This window comes from Haplochromis burtoni, unplaced genomic scaffold (assembly GCF_018398535.1).
Source record: "Haplochromis burtoni strain Fernald_Lab_line unplaced genomic scaffold, NCSU_Asbu1 Contig_18, whole genome shotgun sequence".
Classification (NCBI taxonomy): domain Eukaryota; kingdom Metazoa; phylum Chordata; class Actinopteri; order Cichliformes; family Cichlidae; genus Haplochromis; species Haplochromis burtoni.
Genome location: NW_024582379.1, coordinates 161,087 through 183,318, shown reverse-complemented (window position 1 = coordinate 183,318; position 22,232 = coordinate 161,087). Strand labels below are relative to the sequence as shown.

Genomic DNA, 22,232 nt, shown 5'->3' with positions numbered 1-22,232 from the left:
GGGGGGGAGTTGCATGTTCTCTCTGTGTCAGGGTACTCTGGCTTCCTCACACAGTTCAATGATATGCAGTTGGTAGGGTTGGGTTATATGATGACTCTAAATTGCCCATAACTGTGAATGTGAGTGCAAATGGTTGCCTGTTCCTCTGTGTCAGACTGCTGACCTGTCCAGGATGTAACTTACCTCTTGCCCTATGGTAGCTGGGATAGGTTAGCTGGGATATCGGTCAGGATGGTTGTCACCATGCATTCTGATTCTTTTCCTGCTACTGAATAAAACCATCCTTAGAGGAAGTCGCTTTGGGTGCAACTGCAACCAAAGCATTTGACAGTTTTCTACTTTCCATTTGTAAACCTGTTCTATTTTTGCAGGATAAAGAACAGATATGCTTCTGTAAGATGCAAATTTGATAGACTATACCAAGATTCCCTTTAGATACATAAAAAAAAAAGGAGAGCGAGAGACAGAAATCCTGTTGTTGGAAATATTTCTTGTCACTTTTCATCTTAGCGATAGCAGCGGCTCTCTGGTTTCAAACCTCCTTCTGTAATCACAAAGAAACCACAGACCCACTTACTGGCTTGTGTTTAGCAAATGATTCATCCCCGAAACATAATTCAGCCAAACATTGTAAGATACTTTTTCCAGTCTGAAGACCTAATAAAGTCTTGTTTCCCAAACTGTTTTATGCCACGATGTTTCAGATTAGAGGTGAGAAAGACATCTTCATCTGTGCTCTCACGCCATGAATCCCCATTAGCTTAGATATCCCTACACTAATGAGGCAGAAATGGAACACAAAATGCAGAAGTGTATCTGTAACTGTGTCTTCTCCTTGACAAACCCACAACATCATAACAGCATCACACACAGTTCATTACATTAGGTGACTCATGGATCTGTTCTCTGTGGAGCCTCTCTCCTCTTTATTAATCCCTCAGCTGAAGCAACCCTGCATAATTATTACGCTCACCGTGACCTTCCAGCGGCTGCTAAAGTTTGTAAGTCAACAGATTATTGAGATGCTGGAGAAACTTTGCTTTTTCCTATTTTTTCCGCTCTGTTAGACTTCATAAAGGTCAACAACCCACACACTTTGAGCTCACGCAGTTTTCTGGAGTTGTCAGAAAAGGGTTTAGGAAAGCAAGAAATCATATCTTAATATGGCTTGAGAATGAGGAACCAATCACACTGCGTTTATCCAACTATAGCTGTAGATTTACCTTTAACATCACTGTTTTTCCCCTCAGTTTTTTTAGCAACAACAGCATGGCTCAAATGACTTGTGAAATAGGCTAATTTCATCATAATTTATATAATAAAACTGGCACACTTTAGCTCATCAGCAGCCATTTTCTTCTGTTCCTCTTTTAAACCCTAGCCAATGCCATGCTCACAAAAGCCGTGTGTTTTTCATTTTCACTCTCCTCACCAGCTCCCCACCAGGTAGATGTTCTGCAGAACCCACAGTCAACAAAGGCTCCTCTCTGGCTTCCTGTCTTGGGGGATCTCAGACCCACAGATGTTGTGCCTGTCAGGATGATAGATGGCCGTGGTAATCATCAAGCTATAATAACGAAACTGGAGTGAGATGGAGGGGCGAAGGGATGAGAAAGATGGGATCTGAATTATAATTTTCCCTTTGTTTATCCTTCAGCGGGTTTGGAGACCAGTAACTGTGACACTCGTGGAAACTAAGGTCTGGGAGATGCTGCCGGGAGTCACGGAGATATGAGGGAGAGATGTGAAAGTGAGGAGGGAGAGGGAGAGAGATTAGTACTTAATCATGTGTGGTGCAGTGTGTGTGAGAGCCTACGAGGCCACTCGGGTCTGCTGGATGCACCTGAATCGGGGTGATCGCTTCCTCTCCGCCCCCTCACTCAGATCATCGCTCTGAAGCGCTGACAGAGAGCGGACAGTCGCTCACAATAACCGGCTCTGTAGCAGCCTCCGGCTTATCTCATCTCCCCCCAGCCCCGGTGCCGACCCGCACCGACTGTTCCCCTCTCTATCAACTGAATCTCCCCGACACACCATAGAGGCAGAGCTGCGGTCGTGTTTCACTTTCTTTGCTTGCACGGAGCTCGCATCGTTTCCCCGGATCTTTGTTTCTGGACGGCAGGCTGCGGCTGTGTAATGCCCCGGTGAGTGCTGGATGGTTCCTGGTGTTATCTTTGCGTGTATTTCTTTCTTCTTCCTCTTGTCGTTTGCCACAGAACAGATGCTCTGATAAGATATCTGAGATATGTGTCTGACATAGGGTTGTTAATGTTTGGAATACTTTTCCTCTTATAAACTGGGCTTTATGTTTTATTACATGCACTTCCATTACATTGTTTTTGTTCTGTCAGAGGGGCGTTTCTAGAGTGTGTGTAGACACACAAAGGCAGCTGCATCAAGCCAGCATGCGCAGAGGAAGAACATGTAGTGTTTCCCATGATGGAAAGTGGGCTAAAACTGCCTTTACGCTTATTGGGAAGTAAACCGAGTATAAAAGAGAGCGCGACAGAGAGAGAGAGAGAGAGAGAGAGAGAGAGAGAGAGAGAGAGAGAGAAAGATGGAAAAGAAAGAGTAGAAAACAAAGCTACAGAGGTTCCTCTGGGACAGAAAATCATCAGCACAAAGCCAGGAGTATGACAGATGTGCCCTTATTTGCTCATATCTGCTATCACCTACAAATTTAGTAACATCATATTGGCTCATGCCAAGATTGACTTTTATTTCTCTCCTCTTAAATATGAATGAATAACTACATTATATTATTTTAAAAAGCATGCACTCTGAATTTAAATCAATTGTTTTTGACATAAACATTTTTTGGACTGGATAAAGCCACTGCATTGTTATTCATAATATATAGCACTGTTGCATAACCCGAAGAAATATAGAGAATAAATGCTCAGTTTGTGTGTGTGTGTGTGAGAGAGAGAGAGAGCACCAACGACATCTCCAGTGGTTATGCATTATTTATAAAGTTACCCCAGTGCTGCACCTCCCACCCAGACCCACTGTCAGTGCTGCCTCTCTCACCTTACACCTTACACTCTTGCAGCCTCTGACTGAGCTTAACATGAGTGGTATTATTAATAGAAGATGGGGGGGGGGGGGGGGGGGGGGGGGGGGGGGGGGGGGGGGGGGGGGGGATAAAAGCACCTGCAGTCCAGTTCAGTTACAGGGTGTATGCTCTCCAATTCAAGTAAGAAAGAGCTAAAAGAGGGAAGACTTCATTCACAACCGTGCCTCGAGGCTTCTGGTAGCACAGAGATTTGTTTTATGGATTGATGACTTCACCTCTGGGGCTGAAGAGAAGGACAAAGTCAATTCTTTTGTTTGCTACCTCTATGTGACCTTCCTGGGTTAGAAATTGGAACTAAAATTGTCTAAAGCAGATCAAAAACTGAAAGGATGAACAAGAAACTGCAATCATGTCAATCTAGTCCACCCTGTCAAATAGACTTTTTGCTTTGATGTGATAACAGTTTCATATAGCGCATATTAAAGCACCATAAAATTGATCATCCTCTCTCTATGCACTCAAAGTTGCTTGCATAGATTAGGTTACACTGCCATTTGGTGTTATGTAATGGTAACTCTGCCGCAACAGACCCCGTTAACACCCGGGCTCTGCTGCCGTCTAACTTTCCTTGTTATCTTCCTCGTCTCCAAGCTCTCACCCCGTTTCCTCTTTCCCTCCCCAGCAGCAGGAGCAGCAGATGTGCTGAGCAACGCAGCTAATGGTGGTGTCTTCCTATACTGGCCTTGATGCTGATGCTGCTGAAATCCCTACATTCAGGAAAAGGCAACAGGAAGCAGATTTCTGAGGGATTACACCCAAGCACATGTACACATATGCATACTGAGCGGATACCACAGTTCTAGGATTTGGCTGGCACCCAGGTGTGGAGCTCCCTTTGAATGAACTCGCGTGCCTGAGAGAGGCACTCACTGGTATCATGGAAGAAGAGGAGGAGCCAACAGAGTCTTATTGAATATAAAACACATGACTGCTCCTCCCTTTTTTTTTCCTTGCCTCACCATCAAAGGCTGCTTGATGACTTGTAACAAACAGCGGAGCGTGCATAAACAGAGAAGAGTGCAGAGCCGACCATCCGCCTGCTGCTGCTGCTGCTGTCCCATGATACATCAAGTCAAGAATCAGCCACACGGAGGGTTGTTTCTATGGATACCCCATGCCCTGAGTAGTATTAATAAGGCTCCCTGATATTCTGACTATCTGTGCATGAAGATACAGGCAGAGATTAGAAGTACACCCCTGCAGCAGACTTCAGCTCTAAAATAAAACATCTGTGAGGGAGAGACAGACATCATCACCATCAAGAGTCAAGAGGAAGATGCTGGAGGAAAAAAATAAGTTATTTTTAAACATCCACTGTAGAGGCTTTACCAGCATGTTAAAAGTGTCCCTGTGTGATCACTGACTAAAGCCAAACATTACAGTTTTGCATATTTTTAGCTGTACTGAGTTTGAGGTTTTGCTCAGTTGCACCTTTTCTCAAAGGCATCAGAGTTCATCTTCTTTGTCCTTAGTTTGGGACACACAGGCAACAGATGGTGAAGTACAACTTGAATTGCTCCACACTGGACTAAATGAAGAGGTCAAATGACACACAAAATCTTATTCTTTAGATCCCATGGAGATCATTTCTTTTCTTGCAATACTAAGAATAGCTCTGAAATTCAGCACAAGCATTTCTTAATAATCCCTTTTAAAGTTTTGGTTGGTCTCTTGAATTGTCACCATTTTCTGTAGGAATAGTCCTGCATTGTGCTTTTGTCTACAAGGAAACATCTATCTACATGTATCTAAATGCAGCAGCTAAGTAAATAAAATTCAGGTCTCCACTCACCAGCAAGATGTAACATGTGCATAAAAGAGTGAAACAATCATTGCTAATCAAGAGATTAAATCTACCATCTGGTACCTAGAATCATACATCCCTGTTACCTCCAGAGTGAGCAGCGATGGCCACACAGGACACACCGCACTTTCTCCATGGCTTTGACCTCGGTGGTCACTTTGTTGACCCTCGACCTCTCGGTACAGGTGTCACAGGCTTGGTCCTGTCTGCTGTGGACCAGCGGACTGGAAAGCGTGTAGCAATTAAAAAGCTGGTGATGCGAGACGCCGTGACGGTGAAACATGCCCTGCGGGAGGTAAAGATCACCCGACGGCTGCACCATGAAAATGTGGTGAGAGTCCACGAGGTTTTAGCTCCATATGGATGGCCCTTGCCCCGAGATCCAACCCAGCTCAGCGCCCTCTACATTGTCCAGGAGTGCATGGAGACTGATCTGGCTCGACTGCTGGAGCAAGGGCCGCTACATACAGGTAAATAAAAGGAAGAATACAGAAAACTTGCCCAGCAAATCACCACAAAGTTATAAACAAAGCAGGGTTTTTTTTATAACAATTTGGCAAGGCAGAAACCTCACATCAAAACAGTCAAGATGGATAAACAGAAATACAGGCCAGAGGGATACGTATTTATTTTTTACTATTGCCTATATCCAGACATGATAATAGATGTTTTTTAAAGAAGAAAATATGTGCTTATACATTGCATATGGACATTGGGGTACATCGTGATGTGCTGATTTGATTTTTGCCCTTGAGCAGGTCATGCTACTCTGCTGTTCTACCAGCTGCTGAGGGGACTGAAGTTTATCCACTCTGCCAACGTCCTGCACAGAGACCTGAAGCCAGCCAACACATTTATCAACACGGACCAACTGCTGCTCAAGATCGGAGACTTCGGGCTGGCCAGAATAGTCGACCCTCATTATTCTCATAAGGTAAGCGTGAAGACGCACAAGGACCACTGAAGGACCCACGCACACACAGGCACACAAACACACACAGAAGTGCATGATCTGCAGGGAGACTCATGCTGACAAGGTGGCAGCTCATTGCATGGATAGCTCGCTCAAAAAAGTTTTCCAAATGGCCTACAGTGTCTTTTCAAATTGGTAAATGGATGAGTCATATTACAGCAGTACTGTGCAAAAGTCTTGAGCCAACCCTCATTTCTTTATATTTTGCAAGGAAAACTGGAGATTGGTGCATCGATTTATTAAAACACGAGTTTGTACAATTCTAAGAAGTTTGAATGTCAATATTTAGTGTTACCAGCTTCATCCTCCAACACAGCCTGAACTCTCCAAGACAAATTTTATTGTCATTTCTTCAGGTAGTCTTCAGAAATAGTTCTCCAGGCTTCCTTAAGTTCTTCTTTGGATGTGAGCTGCCTTTTGTTCCGTCCTCTGTCAAGATGATCACACACTGATTCAATAATGTTGAGATCCAGGCTCTGGGGAGGCCAATCTATGATAGTGTTTCAGTGTGTAGTTCTATCAGGGCATGTTTTTACTGGACTGGCATTGTGTTTGGAATCACTGTCACACTGAAAAATGAAGCTGCTGCCAAGCAGATGCTTTCAAGATGGTATTGAATGGTGGATCAAAGTCCGACTGTACTTTCTGCGTTCATAATTCCATCAGTTTTGACGTATTGTTGTACCTCTATCCGGACCTCCTCCATACATCATTGACAACGATTAGAAACAAAATTTTCAAATTTGATTGATCATGTCCTCTTGCCTTATGACAGCTGGGATATGCTCCAGCCCTCCTGTGACCCAGAACTCAATGGATGGATGATGAAATAAGAAGTGCTCAAGCTTTTTGCACAGTACTGTAGTTTTTGTAGTCTTTATTTAAGTGCATGTCTATAAGAAAATACTGGTCTGATGACCAAAGAAGAGATTGTGATATGTGCACAAACATTCCCAGATGTATCCCAATTATTCTCACTTAATGTTTTTGTAGGGCATGTAAATAAAGCCAGAGTGCCAAGATCTATTTTGACTGGAAGCTAATTAATGCCTTTTCATTTTTTTATATAAATCTTTAAATCCCTGATCAACCACGAAGGGCTCTGTTGGCCACATTGATTTTGAAATCAAAATCAAAAAATAAAAAATGAAATACTTTGTGCAGCTTGTTCTACAAAAACTAATCATACCAAACATTTCAGCCAACTTGCGGGGGATTTCTTTTCCTCTCTTCTCATTTCTCTGAAGCACCGTATGCCATTCAACTGCTGATGGCTACATCTAGGCAGCACATTGTAATATCAAACATTATCTCTGCTCCATCTCATTATGGTAGAGTTGTTATTAGGGAAGAGACACCAATTCCTCAAACCCTATGTGGTTATCAGGCAGCTGATCACACAATAAATAGTGTAGTGCTGTAAAAGAATCCTTTCAAAGAAAATTCTTTCTATATTTCAATTTGCAATGAGGAATCTATCAGGTTTCCATTTTATTTTACAACTGGATGCTTATCAATAGTCTGATCCTGCGTATGTAAAGTGCACCTGTCGACCAAGCAGCCAGAATTTCATAATCTCCAATTTTGAGAAGTGTGTAACTGATGTATCTCTTCTTACGCATTGCAGTGCAGGCTTGTTTGTTTCATATATTCTCTGATTACACATCTCCCTGTTTGATATTGCCAACCTGCGTTTTTCACAAGAAGCTTCCCCTTCACCCCGAACCCAGCTATTTATGTCTTCTTCCCAGAGCTGATATCAAGTTTTTCACTAATTAAACTCTGTGGATAGTCTGGCAATGGCATATAAAGACTTCTGAAAGATTAGTGTGAAGATTTACTGCTCTATTGTTCAGCTTTATTGTGTGCAAAGAGCCCAAAGCCACACTGTAACACTAGCGGGACTGAATGTGTGTGCAAGCTTATATGTTTGTGTGTGGGGGGGTTTGGGTTTGTGCTTGTGAAGAGGAGCTCTTGTGAAAGGCGATCTTTGTCAGCTCAGAGCACGGGACTGGGGATCAGCTGGGTGCAGACACAGGGGTGCATTCGGAGAGGGGGGGTGGAAGGGAAGAAGAGAAGGGAGAGAAAGAACAGATGAGAAGCAAGAGTGAGAAATTTTAAACCGGGGAAGGCTGAGCGAAAAAGCTAAAAAGCTTTGTAAAAAGTATGAAAGCAGAGGCAGGGAGAAAAAGAAAGAACGTGGAGAAAAGCTCAAAGCGGAGACGTCAGACAAGGGCGAGAAAAAGTCAGAGGCTACAGTTTTTCAAACACATTTCTCCAAAACACTATTTCAGTACTGAAAAAGTGTTTTCCAACACCACTCACACAGTCATGTGAATGTGAAGTACACTCGCTTTTGGTTCTAAGATTTTTTTTATTATCAAGATACAATTTTAATTTTTTTTTTGTCCTTATCAGGTCTTGCAATTAGATAAATGGAACCTCAGACATATTACATGTCACATCTCATTATTTATTTAACAAATATTAAGCCTAAATGCAGAAGCAGTGTGTGGAAAAACACATATTCAACCATTCTCTTCCAACACCCACCAACTTCCATAGGAATTAAGAGAGTAAGTAACAGACAGGTGCTGCTAATCAAATCGACCCGATTAACTGAGCACATTTATAAAGCAGAGGTTTTGTCATTTTGCTGGTCTGCAGCATTCGACTGCCTGTTAACACAATGCAAAGACATCAGCAATGATCTCAGACAAGTAACTGTTGCTGCTGTTAGAAATCCATTTCTGAACAATTTGAAGCTCGTGATTTTACAGCGAGAAAGATTATTCACAAGTGGAAAACATTCAAGTCTGTTGCCAGTCTTCCCAGGAATGCACGTCACAGAAGATTCCCCCCAAGGTCAAACTGTGTATTGCTCAGAGACCCTGCAAAAAAAAAGCAAAAGAAATCCACCAGCTATATCTCAGACTCTACAGAGTTCAGTCAGCATGTTAAATGTTAAAGTTCATGGAAATACAATTAGAAAAAAGCTGAACAAGTATGGCTTGTTTGGAAGGGTTGCTAGGAGACAAGAGAAAGTCTCTTCTCTCTAAAAAAGTTAAAGCAGAAAAGGATTGAGTAAGAGTGTTTATTTCGAGGGTTTCCTTTTTTGCTCGGCTGTGGGAGGGAAAAAAAAAAAAAAAAGGCCAGGGCAGCATGGCTTAGATTTCAAAAAGCTGCATCTCACCACATTACAAGACTACTGGAAAATTTCCTTTGGGCAGATGAGACGAAGGTGGAAATGCGTGGCTATAATATACAGCAGATTCTTGGAGAAAACCAAACACAGCATATCAGCGCATACACTTCATACCAACTGTCAAGCATGGTGGTGGAGGGATGATGATTTGGGCTTGTTCTGCAGACACAGGAAGTGGGCACCTTACAGTTATCGAGTCAGTCGTGACATCCTCTGTTTGCCAAAGTTTTCTAGAGTCAAATGCGAGGTCATCTGTTCGTCATGTAAAGCCTGGCTGAAACTGGGTCATGCAGCAAGGCTATGATCTCAGACAAACCACCAAGTCTACATTAGAATGAGTCACAATGACAAGAATCAAATGGCCCAGTCAAAGTACAGGCCCCAACCTGACTGAAATGCTGCAGTGTGACTTTAAGAGAACTGTGCAAATGCCCACAAACCTCAATAAACTGAAGCAATATTTCAAATTTGAGTGGAATCCTCCACAACAATGTGAAAAACTCATAAAGTCAGACAGAAAATGCTTACTTCAAGTTATTGCTGCCAAAGGTGCTTCCTCAAACCACCGAATGATGGGGTGTAATTAGTTTTTCACACACTGCTTCTATATTTGGCTTGGCTTTAGTTTTTAATAAATAATGACATGGTGCAATATGTTTTGTTGTTTAACATCTGAGTTTGTATTTTAATAATATAGACTACAGACAATATTCTAAATTATGTTTATTGTCCTCAGCACTGAAACAGGGTGTCTCTTCTTTTTCACACGACTGTTTCTTGTCCTGCGTATCATGACTGATATTATTGTATCAGACCATTGATTTGCTGAGAATAACTGACTGCTAATACGAATCAAAGCTAATACTCTTTGGATGTTGTTTTCAAGGTTTTAAATTCTACCTTATAAAGCAAAAGATTAGTATTTGTTGTAGAAAAAGAATCCTATAATTGAAAATGAAGTAAAATACAGCAATAGAAAAGAAAAAGGAAAAAGATAAAAACAGAACAATGGCATGCAGACTGTCAATGCCAAAAAAATAGGCTTTATTATAGTAGCAAAATAGTCTTAGGAACCAGTGGACATTCTGTCCCTCTGTTTGGCTACATGACCAAGCACTTAATACTCTTCCTTGTACTGCAACAGGGGGATGTCTTCTGTATTCTACCCACATCACATCCTTCATCTTCAAGGTGGTTGGTTATTACCCCCATGAATGTTTATCTAGGCAGAATCCAGTATGTTCACAAAGTGCTGCATCTGCGTTGCGCTTAAGCTCTATAAATATGCTTTAAATGGTTTTGACAACAACATGGACCAATCTTCACATGACAGCTCACACAAATTAAAAACGTCTAAAGATTTTTGCAAAATATTCAAGAAAAGAAGAATAATCTCATTCATAAGTTAGATAATGCTGCAAAGGATTTCTCAAATTATTATGGATGGATAACGTCTGATGCTATTTGGGCTATTTGTGATGCAGTTTTGATACCGAAGCAGATGCTTTCAGTGAATACAATAGCATTCTCTCTCTGTTGCTCTTATTCAATAATGCAAACCAAAAGTGCCTTTTCAGGCATTTTCTGTTAATGGGCGTAGGCCGCATTAACCTCAGCTGTGACGGAAATTCACAAATGCTGTTAACTTTAAATAAGACTGGTTAATGCTTTAGTATCACAGAAGAACTTATGAAGATTTTATATCATGTTTTTTTTGAAAGAAAGTTGTGATGTGTAATTCTTCCTACTCAATGATCAGACAGACTTCTTCTCTGCATTAGCCATACCTTTTAATACTTGTACTGTATCTCAGTCCAGGCATTGAAATTAGGTTGTTTGAAGAGCTGTCTGGAAGTGTGTTTCTGACTACACAGAGCAAACATTTACTCAGGCAGAGAGAGATGACAGAAGGGCTGAGAGGAGAGAGGCAGAAAACAGAGGGGGAAAACAACATTATTTGTGATGTTATTTACAGTCTACACCGGTAAGATCTTGGTGCTTCTGTGAATGTGTATGTGTGAATGCCACCTGCTGAGGCAGTGCTGGATCTGCCCAGAAATTATTCATTACCTGGATGAAGGTCAGAGCAGAGGAAGGGGGAAGACAGTTGGATAAGGACAGAGTGTTTAAAAGTACCTGGAGAGAAGAGAAGGAGGGAAGAAACAGATGAGAAAGGAGGTAAAGGAAGCTTGGTGAGATGCACTAAAGGCTAGAAGAAAGAGAATAAGTGTGAAGAAAAGAGGAAGGGAAGGGGAACAGGCGCAGCTAATGATGACGCAGAGAAATACTGAGGTGGGAGGTTGGGATGAACGAATCATAAAGAAAGTGGGAGGAAAAAGCAGGAGGAAGAAGGTCAATGGGGACAAAGAGGAAGCAAAGATGGGGGAAATCACCCCGTAATCTTAAAGAGTAGCAAAAACACTAAAACAGAAGTGGGGATAGTTTTGGAAACAAAGCAAACACAGCTATAAATGACATATGTGACCACATCTATGCATTGCTTTATAAAACTGAGGCCTAAATTTGCTTTTCCCTTAAAAACTGTGTCCAGGCTTGGGTTGGCCCTGAAAGAAATGTACTTTGGTACTTTTGAAACATCTATCAAACTCTCACCAGGGAGCGTAAACAAGAGCTCAGATATGAAAAGGCAACAGAGGGCCAGACAGATAGAAGATAAGGTCACTGAGTAGTCAGCATCATTTTTTGCACTGTCTCCTGCCACAAAGAGGAGAACAGGCAGTGACTTAGCAGTTACATTCAATGCACGTAGGAGTAGTCTAACTTTTAAAAAAAGAGTCGTACAGTCGTTTTGACATGCAAAGAAAACCTACTTCGGCCAGGCACACCGCGCACAGCGATGTCTAAGTGGGAATCTTGGTGTGGGTGGCCCACAGTGAAGAAGACTCTGAGTCATACTCATAACCTGCTGATCAAGAAAAATTACCCTTTTTTCTTTTTCCTATCGAGAAGGCACTTATTTTCAAGCTGTCGAAAATATGAAGCAGCTTTGGGACGCATCAAAAGCGTGAGAAAGCAGGCCAGCCCTTTTTTGGCATAGTACCCCCAGATGATTTACTGACATGAAGAGCAGTCTCTGGTATTCATTTCAAGTGTGATAGCTTATCTGAATGAGGAAACAATTCAAGCTGTCTGTATTTTATTGGCTTAAATAGAGTAACTCTTTCCCCCCAAAAAATAGATAAGAAGATAGGAGACTGGTGAAAAGGAGAATAGAAAATTACTTTAGGAGAGCGGAGGATAGAAGGGAAGAAGAACAACGAGGATAAAAAAAATGAGGGCTAGAGAGGCAGAAAGGATAAAGAGAATAGTGCTAAGAGGCAGATTAGACATGTATGCCATGAGCCATTGTAGGGTTCATTTTCTATCTATTTCTGATCTTTGCCAGTTAATCATCAAATTCAAATTAGCCTGAGAGATGGGCAACAGAATAGCGTCCCAGCACAATGAAAAGTTTATGTGAGTGATGTCAGTCATTATAAAACAATTCACAGCAGCTGAGTGGAAAAGCAGTGAAGACTACATCTGCCTTTTCCTGCCAAGAAATCTAAAAATGTGTGAGGGGAAATATAACCGCATTTTCTTGTGCAGTCTGCTCTCTTTTCAAGCTGGGCTGTGAAGAAGTTTAAGAGCCCGGGGCAGCGAAATTTGGCTCAGGAGAACTACGAGGGGAATAGAAATATCATGTAGTAAGTGAAGGTATTTTGAGATTTTACAAGGCTGGAGAGTGAGAGGTGGGGTGATATACAAGAGGTGGGGAAAGTGTTAATGATAGCAACAGGCAGAAACATCTCATTATCTCTACATCAGGGAATATGCGGACCTATCTCTGTGGTGACTGGCGTATCTCTGTGCATAACATCATTATTCACAAAGAGGAATTTTTAGAGAATTAGATAGAGTCCTCTGAATCCTGTCAGAGCAGCACTAATGAGGACTTATGTTGTTGCTTCGGTGGAAATTAAGGGCAATCCATTTTAAAGACAAACAACTACCAGCAAACTTTATACGTATTCAAGTACATGCAGCCTGCTAACAGTCCAATCTGATGCATGCCCGTCGTATATGAAAATAACTTAAGATTCTCAGAGCTTTCATTTTCTGTATTTCTCACTTTCAACAATTTTATCCCTCTGCTTTCCTTATCCAGGGCTATCTGTCGGAAGGTTTGGTAACTAAATGGTATTGCTCCCCACGTCTGCTGCTGTCACCCAACAATTATACCAAGGCCATAGACATGTGGGCTGCGGGCTGCATACTGGTTGAGATGCTCACTGGACGCATGCTATTTGCAGGTATGTCTACTGTTTTTAATGCGTTCACCGTTTAAGTACTGTCATTTTCAACCTTATTACTAATATATCACCCCAAACCGCAGATAACTGCCCCTCCCTGAGCCTGGCTTTGCCTGAGGTTTCTTCCTCTTAAAAGGGAGTTTTTCCTTCCCACTGTCACCAAAGTCCTTGCTCATCTGATTGTTATTTGGGGTTTTTTGTTTTTGTTTTTGCATTTACTCTAAAATATAAAGCACCTTGAGACAACTGTTGTTGTCATTGAACTGAACTGAACTGAACTGAACATAATTATAATAATTGCATCACACTAGTGACGCCATCCAGTTAGAGCAAAGAGAGTTTTTTTTCTTTTCCTTTGACAGTGTCCTCCACCAAAGACACTTTGCTCTCTTTCTGCACACTACTTCTTTGCCTGACTAGAATGACAATGATGACAGAGAAATTCTCACTCTCCAGAGTAGATGTAGTTCTTCCTCACAGGCTGATTTGACCTCCATCAGCCCTCTACACCACAGGGCTGGCATCATAAACACATAGGTGTTCTTTGTTCCTTAGTGTTCCTGCATTTTTTTAATTTCATACATCAGATGTTAGAGGTGTTTTCCTTGACTTTTACTTAACCCGCAGACTAGAGTGGAAACAGCATATATTTGTTTACCAGAGAGGAGACCGCACTCTCCCTTCCAAACAAACTACCACTGCTTGCATATTTCTTGCAGCTACGACTCTGTTGATATAGCTCCACCTGCTGGTGTCCATTGGCTTTATGAAACATTTAAAGGGAACTTCACCATGTGTCAGATGAGCTGAAAATGCTGCTTTGCTGCTCTGTGTTAGAAGAAGACTTGCATGCCACAGAAGCATGCTACACTTCTGATTACTCCGCATTCAGTGACTTCAAAATATGAATTTTCCCTCCAGCTGTCAGAGGTAAAATGCTCTTTGTGAACTATAACTGAGTGGAAACTTACGACAACTGATTCCTCCCAGTTGATGCAGGCACAGCAACAAGCTAGGGTAGTTAGAGTAAATGTCTGCCAGTGTAAATGGGTTGCAGGATGTTTATTCCTTAATGTGAGAGTGGCCAAAAGAACAGTGTGCCCAAAGTTTCAAGTTTACTGATTCCACAGGGTGTGGTGTGAAATTTGAATGCTTTAGTAGTAATTTCCACCTAGCTGTTAACTTACTGTGTCTTTAAATTGACATCTTCCATCTCCCAGATATTCATGCTTGACTCTTAAAGTTGACGTTTCCCCCCAGCTTATGTAACTGATCCTCTGTCTCTTCTGAACTTGCTTCTGATTGGTTGTGTCTTGCTCCCAGGAGCTCATGAGCTGGAGCAGATGCAGCTGATTCTCAACACAGTGCCGGTGCTGAGAGAGGAGGACAGGCAGGATCTGCTACAGGTCAAACATCAGAGGCTACTGCAAGTCATATTAGCATTATAATGTCTGACTGATTATTAAGCCTGACATTCATTTTCCCGGCTTTGGAGAACAATTTTTTTTTTAAAAAAAAGAGAAATATTGATTATGTCAAGAACTGCACATATTATAATATCTGAAATAATCATGCACTCCCCCCTGTTTTTGTTATGAATGTAGACTAAAGACTATGTCGCTTCACCTCTGTAAACTTGCATGATAAACAAAATATATGTTTCATTCACCCGACCATTTTATTGCTTTTACTTTTTCCCCAAATTTTCTTTAAATAGTGAGATATTATCATTTTTATTAATCAAGTTATTAAAGTCTGATGTTGTGAAAGGCTTAATTTTGTACAAGGTTAAATGTGTCTTTTTTCAGCGTGGAATGCCTTAAATGTAAACAAAATAAATAAATAAAATAATGAAACATAACTAATATTTTAACCATGCATTTCTAGGTGATGCCTTCATATGTCAGTCATGAATGGAAGGTGAAGAAACCCTTTTCTGAACTTCTGCCTGAAGTGGATCCTCAGGGTGAGTGATGGGGAGAAGAGGAAGGTCAAGGACTTTAAAGTATGAAGGGAACAAATAATGGAAGTGTTAGAAGGGAGAAAAAAAGATATAGAAAACCACAGCTCTTCTGACCTGTGACAGATGAAGTGATGCTGGAGTCGTGTGAAGATGTTTGGAGGTCTAACACATATAATTTAGGCTTTACTCCCACACCTTCTTTTCCCCTCCCAGCTGTGGACTTCCTTGAGCGTATCTTGACCTTTAACCCCATGGATCGCCTGACAGCTGAAGCGGCGTTGTCTCACCCCTTCCTTCAGCAGTACTCTTGTCCAGAGGACGAGCCCACTTCATCGCATCCCTTCCGCATTGAGGATGAGCTGGAGGACAGCCTCATCACTGAGCAGAGCCTCAGCAACAGCAATAGTCAGGCCTCCAGCATCCAGTGGGACAGGTGTGTGAATTTTTTTTAATCACCAGTGGGGAAAATTGGATCATGTTTTCCTAGTCATTCTTAGTATGTTTTAATAATAAAAATACTACTAAAAATGATCTGTTGATCATTTTCTCATCAAATCAACTACCAATCTCAGCTGTTCATTCGTGTATTTTCAGATTACAACTTAAATGTATGTGTTTGAGCACAAATTATTTACTCCTGACTTGTAATTTCTGCCTTTCTGCAGGTACGAAAACAGTTTATCAACAGTTATGTGCTGGCAACAATCAGGTGGGAGGTGTCGCTGCGTGCCCCCTTGTCACATTACCTCTGACCTGGGAGACACTACAGAGGAAGAGGAGGTGCAGAGAGACCCCCGGGCCAGTTCCAGCTCACTTGTAGAGGAGGCTCAGGTTGGATATGCTTCCTCCCTTTTCTAGATACTAGGAGACTGCTGTACTGGCACTACTAGTACTGTAATGTCTTTGTTATGCAAAGACATATGTGAAGATGTTGGATGTTGGTCAATGATTTTTCTACATTTTAAAGCAGGGATACTGCAAATGTCAGCAGTTCTTGTAACCCTGTTGGCTCTTGTCACAGTGAGATGACCATATTGTCTCAGTTCCTATAATTCCCCCCTCTTCTTGCTTCCTCTCACTGGCTTCCACAGATATTCAGAATTCATTTAAAATGTTATTAATTACATATAAAGCCCTACATGGCCAGGCTTATGAGTATATTTCAGACCTGCTGATAACTTATTCTGGCAACTTTTGACTGTGTCACACTTGACTATGCTTTTGTCCTTTCTCTGTAGTATTTATTCTGTCATGAGCTTAAGTTTCATTGAACACATGAGATGTGAGTCAACACAACTAGAATTAATTGCTTATTGAAATTAATTACTTTTCCCTCACCAACTGTCTCATATAGGTTGATCCACGCAAATATTCCCACAGCAGCTCGGCGGAGCGCTTCCTGGAAAACTCTCACTCCTCTCTGGAACGTGCCTGCGGTTTGGGATACGGGGAGGTTGACTGTGGCCGCTCCTGTGATTACAAAGTGGGCTCTCCTTCATATCTGGATAAAATTGCCTGGCGAGAGGGAAAACCTCAACACTACTCAGAGCCTAAGCTCATCCTTGATCTGTCACACTGGAAGCGTAACATTAACAGCCTCCTTGTGCCTCCTGAGCCTATTGGTGGCAGCATGGAGGATCTGGGAGAGATGAAGGAGGAGGAGGCAGCGAAGGAAGAGGAAGACAAGGAGACGGGGGATTTGTTCCAGGAAATCTCTCGCTGGGTTGAGAGCACCCAGTCTCGTCTGCACTCACCCAGTCCCAGTCCTTCTTTGGAGCAGCAGTCACCTTCCTGCTACACTTCCTCGCCACCTCTCCCTCTGTCCCCTACTGACCTCCCAACTCCAGTCTTCCACTACACGGAGGTTGTGCGGCAACCATCAGAGTACGATGAAGGCAGACTAAGCCCATTTCGCCCTATCATGTCTTCCTCTAATGCCCTCCCATTACTTCTTCCTTCATCTCCCACCTCCCTACATCCTCCTCATTCATATCAAACGGTGTCTTCCCCCACCACCACCACACAATTTTTCCAGCCCACAGAATCTCAGCCGCTTTCTTCCACTTCTTCCCTTTCTCAGCCAGTAAACGCTGACTCCCTGGAGTCTCTTCCTGTCAAACAAAAAGAGCGTCTGTTTGACCTAGATGTGTTTATATCCCGAGCACTGAAACTGTGCAGGCAGAGAAAGGAGAAAGCAAGCGGGAAGAAAGCGAAAGAAGGAGGATGGATGGAAGAAAGCAAACAGCCAAACATTAACCGAAAAGTACCCGGCTTCCCAGAGCACAGGACTCCATCACCACAGACGCCACACACTCCCAACTCTTGATGTTGAATTTCAACTGCAGGTACACCACAGCATCATACCGGGTAGCACTCCCAAATGCTCATAGTGCTTTACATTGTGAGCGGTGCCCGTGGTTTAATATGCTGCTTAAACATTAGACCATAGTGTTAGCAGCTTTTGTCTTTTTTGGTACTATTGCAACGACGCACTATATGCTGTGATAAAACAACCCCTGACTTAAGCAAGCAATCTTCCAGCTTCGTCGTGAGATGTTCTCAGGCAGTTAGAGGTCAGAAATGTGGACCACATTTGCCAATGCAAGCAGCAAAGATTTGATTTACATGAGGATATTTTAAAGCAATCAGCTGACATTCCTTATTAACTGAGGTTTGCTCTGATCGATCCGACAACAATTCCATTTTGTGCCACAAACATTTGCAAATGACAAAAGAAGGAACAGTCAGCTGCTGGCATCACCTCCCCACGCTATTAATAACTGATAGCTTAAGCCTGTTTTAGGCTTGCTTTCAATTTGTTTTTCTTACAAGATTCTGTACTTATTCTCTACTTCTTACTGTTTGTAATCCTTTTCGGAACAAAAATTCAAGTGGTCTTCCAGCGGTGAGTTTCACCAGCTAATAATAGTGACACAGAAGGTGTTTTTCCGGTGTGTCTCTGAATGTATTTATTGGAAAAATAATCCATCATATTATGCTACACGATGACCCATAAGGAGTTTAACACTCTAACAGCAACTTCATTTTGTCACTGCTCCAAACGGCCTGTCAACTTGTAAAAAATACAGTCAGATTTAATTACATACTATATTTCTCAATGACTAGTATTTTTGTGTTTGTATTATTCTTGTGCTCTTTGTTCATTGCTACAACCCATGTTCATGTTATTTGGAGTGAATTGTGTTCTTGTTGAATGTGGAATGCCCTGTGGTAGTAATTTTTGACTATCAGACAGCTATGGTTTCTTGTTTGCTTGATGCACCAAGCAAGGTCTGTTTTACACTGAACATATACTATCCTCTCGTTCCAAGACAGCCACACAGAAAGCTTTCATGCAAACAACGGTATACTATATTTTGTAGTATATGGATACTTTACAACCTTTGCAGGAAATTATTTATACTCAAAACTTTTTAGTGGTTTGCAGCAGCCAGATTAATACATGAAACTCAAATAAAAAGAATTAAAAAAAAATAGACCCAGGTAAATGGCAGGTGAACATTAAGCAGTAGGTGAAGGCTGCTGGCTTGTGCCTCATAGTCTGTTAGTCAAGAGCTTCTCACATTCTCTTGAACTGTGGAGCTAAAACTGGCTTTACAAAACTCTTCAACGCTAGTGCCAAACGTAACCCAGTTAATTTAACATTCCTTTTATTCTGTGGCCTCAATCCCTCCATCTCAAATGTCACTGTTTGAAATGTGATATTCTGCTGTTAACTGATCAAAGAATGTACGAGTTGAGTTGTAATGCTGAAATACACTATATGGATAGAAGTACTGGGGCACCTAAATATTACCCCTACAGGAGCTGGGATGGAAATCAATTCCATGAAGCTCCCAGTGCACAGTTTTTGTCCTGATGTGAATGCCAGAGGAGGTTTAGATCACTGCAGTTATTGAGTCAGCAGTGCAAAAAATAACCCTTAAAGTTGATAATGGAAGATAAAATACATTTGAAAAAGTGACAAAATCCATCCACAGACACACATAAATACAAACTGGCATTGCAACAGTGGCATTCTTACTGTGTAACTGTGTGTTTAGCATCTTATTACTTCCTTCACATATGTTTGTACAGGTAGACTGTATAGATGCTTGATTTTATATACCACAGGACTGAAAACACCTGAATTCAAAGATTAAAGGGTGTGGCCTGTCACTTTTGTCCATATAGTGTACGTGAAACATACTGCCAGCAACACAACAGAATAAGAATGTTTTATTCCTTTCGTATTATCAAATAATAAGTTGAATCCTTCCTTAAAATCCATACAAGCCACACACAGGTCGAAGTTGTCTCGAGTCTTAGCTGTTAACTGTGCAGATGTAAGTTGTTCTAAAACTGTTGACTCTCATGCTGTCTGCATCTGTAATGCATGGTGTAGCCTACATACAGATGCTGTAGGCACATTTTCACTTGCACAACTTAGTATGACTTCCAAAGAATTGAGCCATACATGAGATTTGCCATAAGTACAACCTACGAGACAGCAAAGCCGAGTTGGTTCTTTTAAACATCACAGTGAAGCACAGGTAGTGTCACTAGCACATACAGAAATACAGGAGTTCACCCTATTTTTTGCCAGTAAACTGCGGTCCACCTAATCAAAAGGAATTTTGCTTTAAGTCAAACACAAAGGATCATATTTTGCATTAGCAAATTTCTTCTGAGCTGCAGGTAGAGCAAAGCCAGCAATAACGTCACTGAAAAGTATCTGTAACACATGTCGGTACTGAGCCGAAGTTAATTATTTTAAGTGTTTAAAGCAATGTAGAAAATGTGCCTCGGTACACCTCAATACTTCCAGCTTGCTGAATGTAACGTGTCCTTTTCCTTCTGCATGGCTCTTCAAAAAGCTCAACGGTTGTTGTTTTCATCATGTGTCACTTTGTGATAAGAGTCATGTTTCTGTGGGCACCTATTTATGTTGTATCCATGCTTCAAGGAGGCCTCAGCTTTTCATTTGGGAGAATCTGTGACATTTTTAATTCTCTCTATATTGATAGTATCTCTTTTGGAGTTTCTGTTCTTGCTGGAAAATTAATAAAACAGTACTAAAACTATTTTTTGATGTCATATTTGACTGCACTGGTATAATAATGTAATGGTGGGGAAACTCAGGCAGCAACACTCCCTAGCAGGAAACACAACTCCAATCCTAACTCTGTCAAGCACAGATGGGAGTCTCAGCCCAAAATCCACAGAATCCAAATGATCTGCCAGCTTTCACAGGAAGCCCCCACAGTTTCTATGTCCACATGTTAGAGTTGTTTTGGCAACACGAGGGGGAAATGTTATGACTAATCAGAATACAGGATGTATATTTCGTTACTCAGTTTATGATAATGCACTTGGGGGGAGGGTTGAAAAAACTGTTAGAAAATTGGCTTGTTTCGCTAAATTTGTATTTTAAATTGCATTTAAAATGTAAATGCATTCTCTTGTATAAAATAGTGTGTTAAAAAATATCAGCATACATATCGACTGAAAGACACTGTCAGTTTTTATGTACAATCTACATTTAGCATTCATTAAATCATGTCAGTAAATATACATTCCATTTTTGTTGCTTTCAGATAAATATATAAATATTCCTTTCGTGATCTTTTTGCATTCTTCTGTTAAGACCTCTAGCAATATCCTAACATCTGTTAATCTGTCAATATTATTGTAGGTTAGTTTAGGGGAGCAATGAGTGTTTACTCAGAGCATAGGCACTATTAAACTCAGTTCATCATTATCTACCAGTTTCTGTGTAGCCTTCAAATAAATATATGGTAGATACTTCCTTATTCACAAGGGGTGAGCACAGTTGGTAGCTCCGCATGTCTGATTTGGCAGAATCTTTACCCTGGATGCACTTCCTGACACATCCCAGAGAGATGTCTTCTCCTAAGACTGAACAGGGATGTTTTGCTTCTTAGATAAATATGTAAACCACACACGCACCACATAGCCAAAAACAAATTTTCTACTCAATACAGTACCACAGCTTAGGATAAACTAGTAATATGACATAATATGCGCAAAATAAAATGCGCGTGTTGGAGTATTTACGGTAATCGAGAGGGGAAACCCTAGCATCTGATTGGTCGAGCGGCCGGGTTCTTCTACAGCGTGTCCTCTCCTCGCGACTCAATCTGGTGTATGTGTGCTGGCAGGCAGGCTAATCCCAGGGTCAGTCCACAGAAGTTAGGCACAGCGAATATCATAAGAGTTGTGCCTAACAGACATTGAACGGCAGTATTATATTACTCAAGAGCAGGTAAGCGGAGTCGTTGTTCTCTAAATTGTAGAAAGTGTGTGTCATTTGAGAACTTCCTGCTTAGTGAGCCAAGAGAGATGGCAACGAGCAGGGCTGTGATGAGTAAGTGACTGCATTTAGCTAAGTCATCCGAATAAAAGTGCCTAGTGTCGGTGTGCTTAATCAGTTTAGTAGCTTCAGACATTAAGACTTAGGTGACAGAGGTGTTCAAATGACGACACCCTCTGCTTTATTTTAACTTAAAGTTAGCAAAAGGTTAGCTTTTAGCTCCTGTGGTTGTGAGGCTAATGGCTTGCAGTTGTGGTGGATATCAGTTTTTGGGGGGTTTTGTTTTTGAAAGATCTCCAACATGTTATAAGGTCACATTTGGCATTTGCCCCCAACTATCTTCTCATTCCCTTGAGTGTTAAAGCTTGGGACAGTTGAGTATTTCCTTGCCTTTTATTGCAGGTTCTGCTAATATTTAACCTCCACCGGTGGGTTTTTTACGTTCAGTGATCAGACACACTGACAGGGTGAGTGAGAAAGACTGAGAACAATAACCTGTTAGTAAGGCCACACCTAACAGCTGTGTTAAGTCTGTCTGGTCAGTTGAGGAAACTAATAACCTAA

General features: G+C 41.5%; 1 protein-coding gene across 5 annotated transcripts; it reads left to right on the top strand.

The window, feature by feature from the left end:
- Window positions 1-461: 461 nt before the first annotated feature.
- On the top strand, window positions 462-20,418 carry mapk4 (mitogen-activated protein kinase 4). Of its 5 annotated transcripts, XM_042218325.1 has the most exons (10): window positions 462-1,555; window positions 1,658-2,144; window positions 3,702-5,350; window positions 5,639-5,814; window positions 13,227-13,371; window positions 14,695-14,777; window positions 15,259-15,337; window positions 15,548-15,767; window positions 16,000-16,165; window positions 16,689-20,418. In XM_042218325.1, exons 3-10 carry the CDS (start codon window positions 4,984-4,986, stop codon window positions 17,658-17,660), a joined length of 2,208 nt encoding a protein of 735 aa, XP_042074259.1. In that variant the 5' UTR covers window positions 462-1,555; window positions 1,658-2,144; window positions 3,702-4,983; the 3' UTR covers window positions 17,661-20,418. The 5 variants fall into 5 exon arrangements, 4 of the variants coding, with proteins under 4 accessions (XP_042074259.1, XP_005916192.1, XP_042074260.1 ...); XM_005916130.3 differs by lacking the exon at window positions 462-1,555 and having other exon boundaries at window positions 1,801-2,144; window positions 3,699-5,350; XR_006054083.1 differs by lacking the exons at window positions 462-1,555; window positions 15,259-15,337; window positions 15,548-15,767; window positions 16,000-16,165; window positions 16,689-20,418 and adding an exon at window positions 14,091-14,301 and having other exon boundaries at window positions 1,807-2,144; window positions 14,695-14,812.
- Window positions 20,419-22,232: the final 1,814 nt, after the last annotated feature.

Bases quoted from the DNA above. Each gene is read 5' to 3' on its own strand.
- mapk4 (XM_042218325.1), top strand. From the start codon at position 4,984: ATGGCCACACAGGACACACCGCACTTTCTCCATGGCTTTGACCTCGGT. The intron at 15,768-15,999 runs GTGTGTGAATTT...GCCTTTCTGCAG, and splicing joins TCCAGCATCCAGTGGGACAG to GTACGAAAACAGTTTATCAA. The intron at 16,166-16,688 runs GTTGGATATGCT...TGTCTCATATAG, and splicing joins CACTTGTAGAGGAGGCTCAG to GTTGATCCACGCAAATATTC.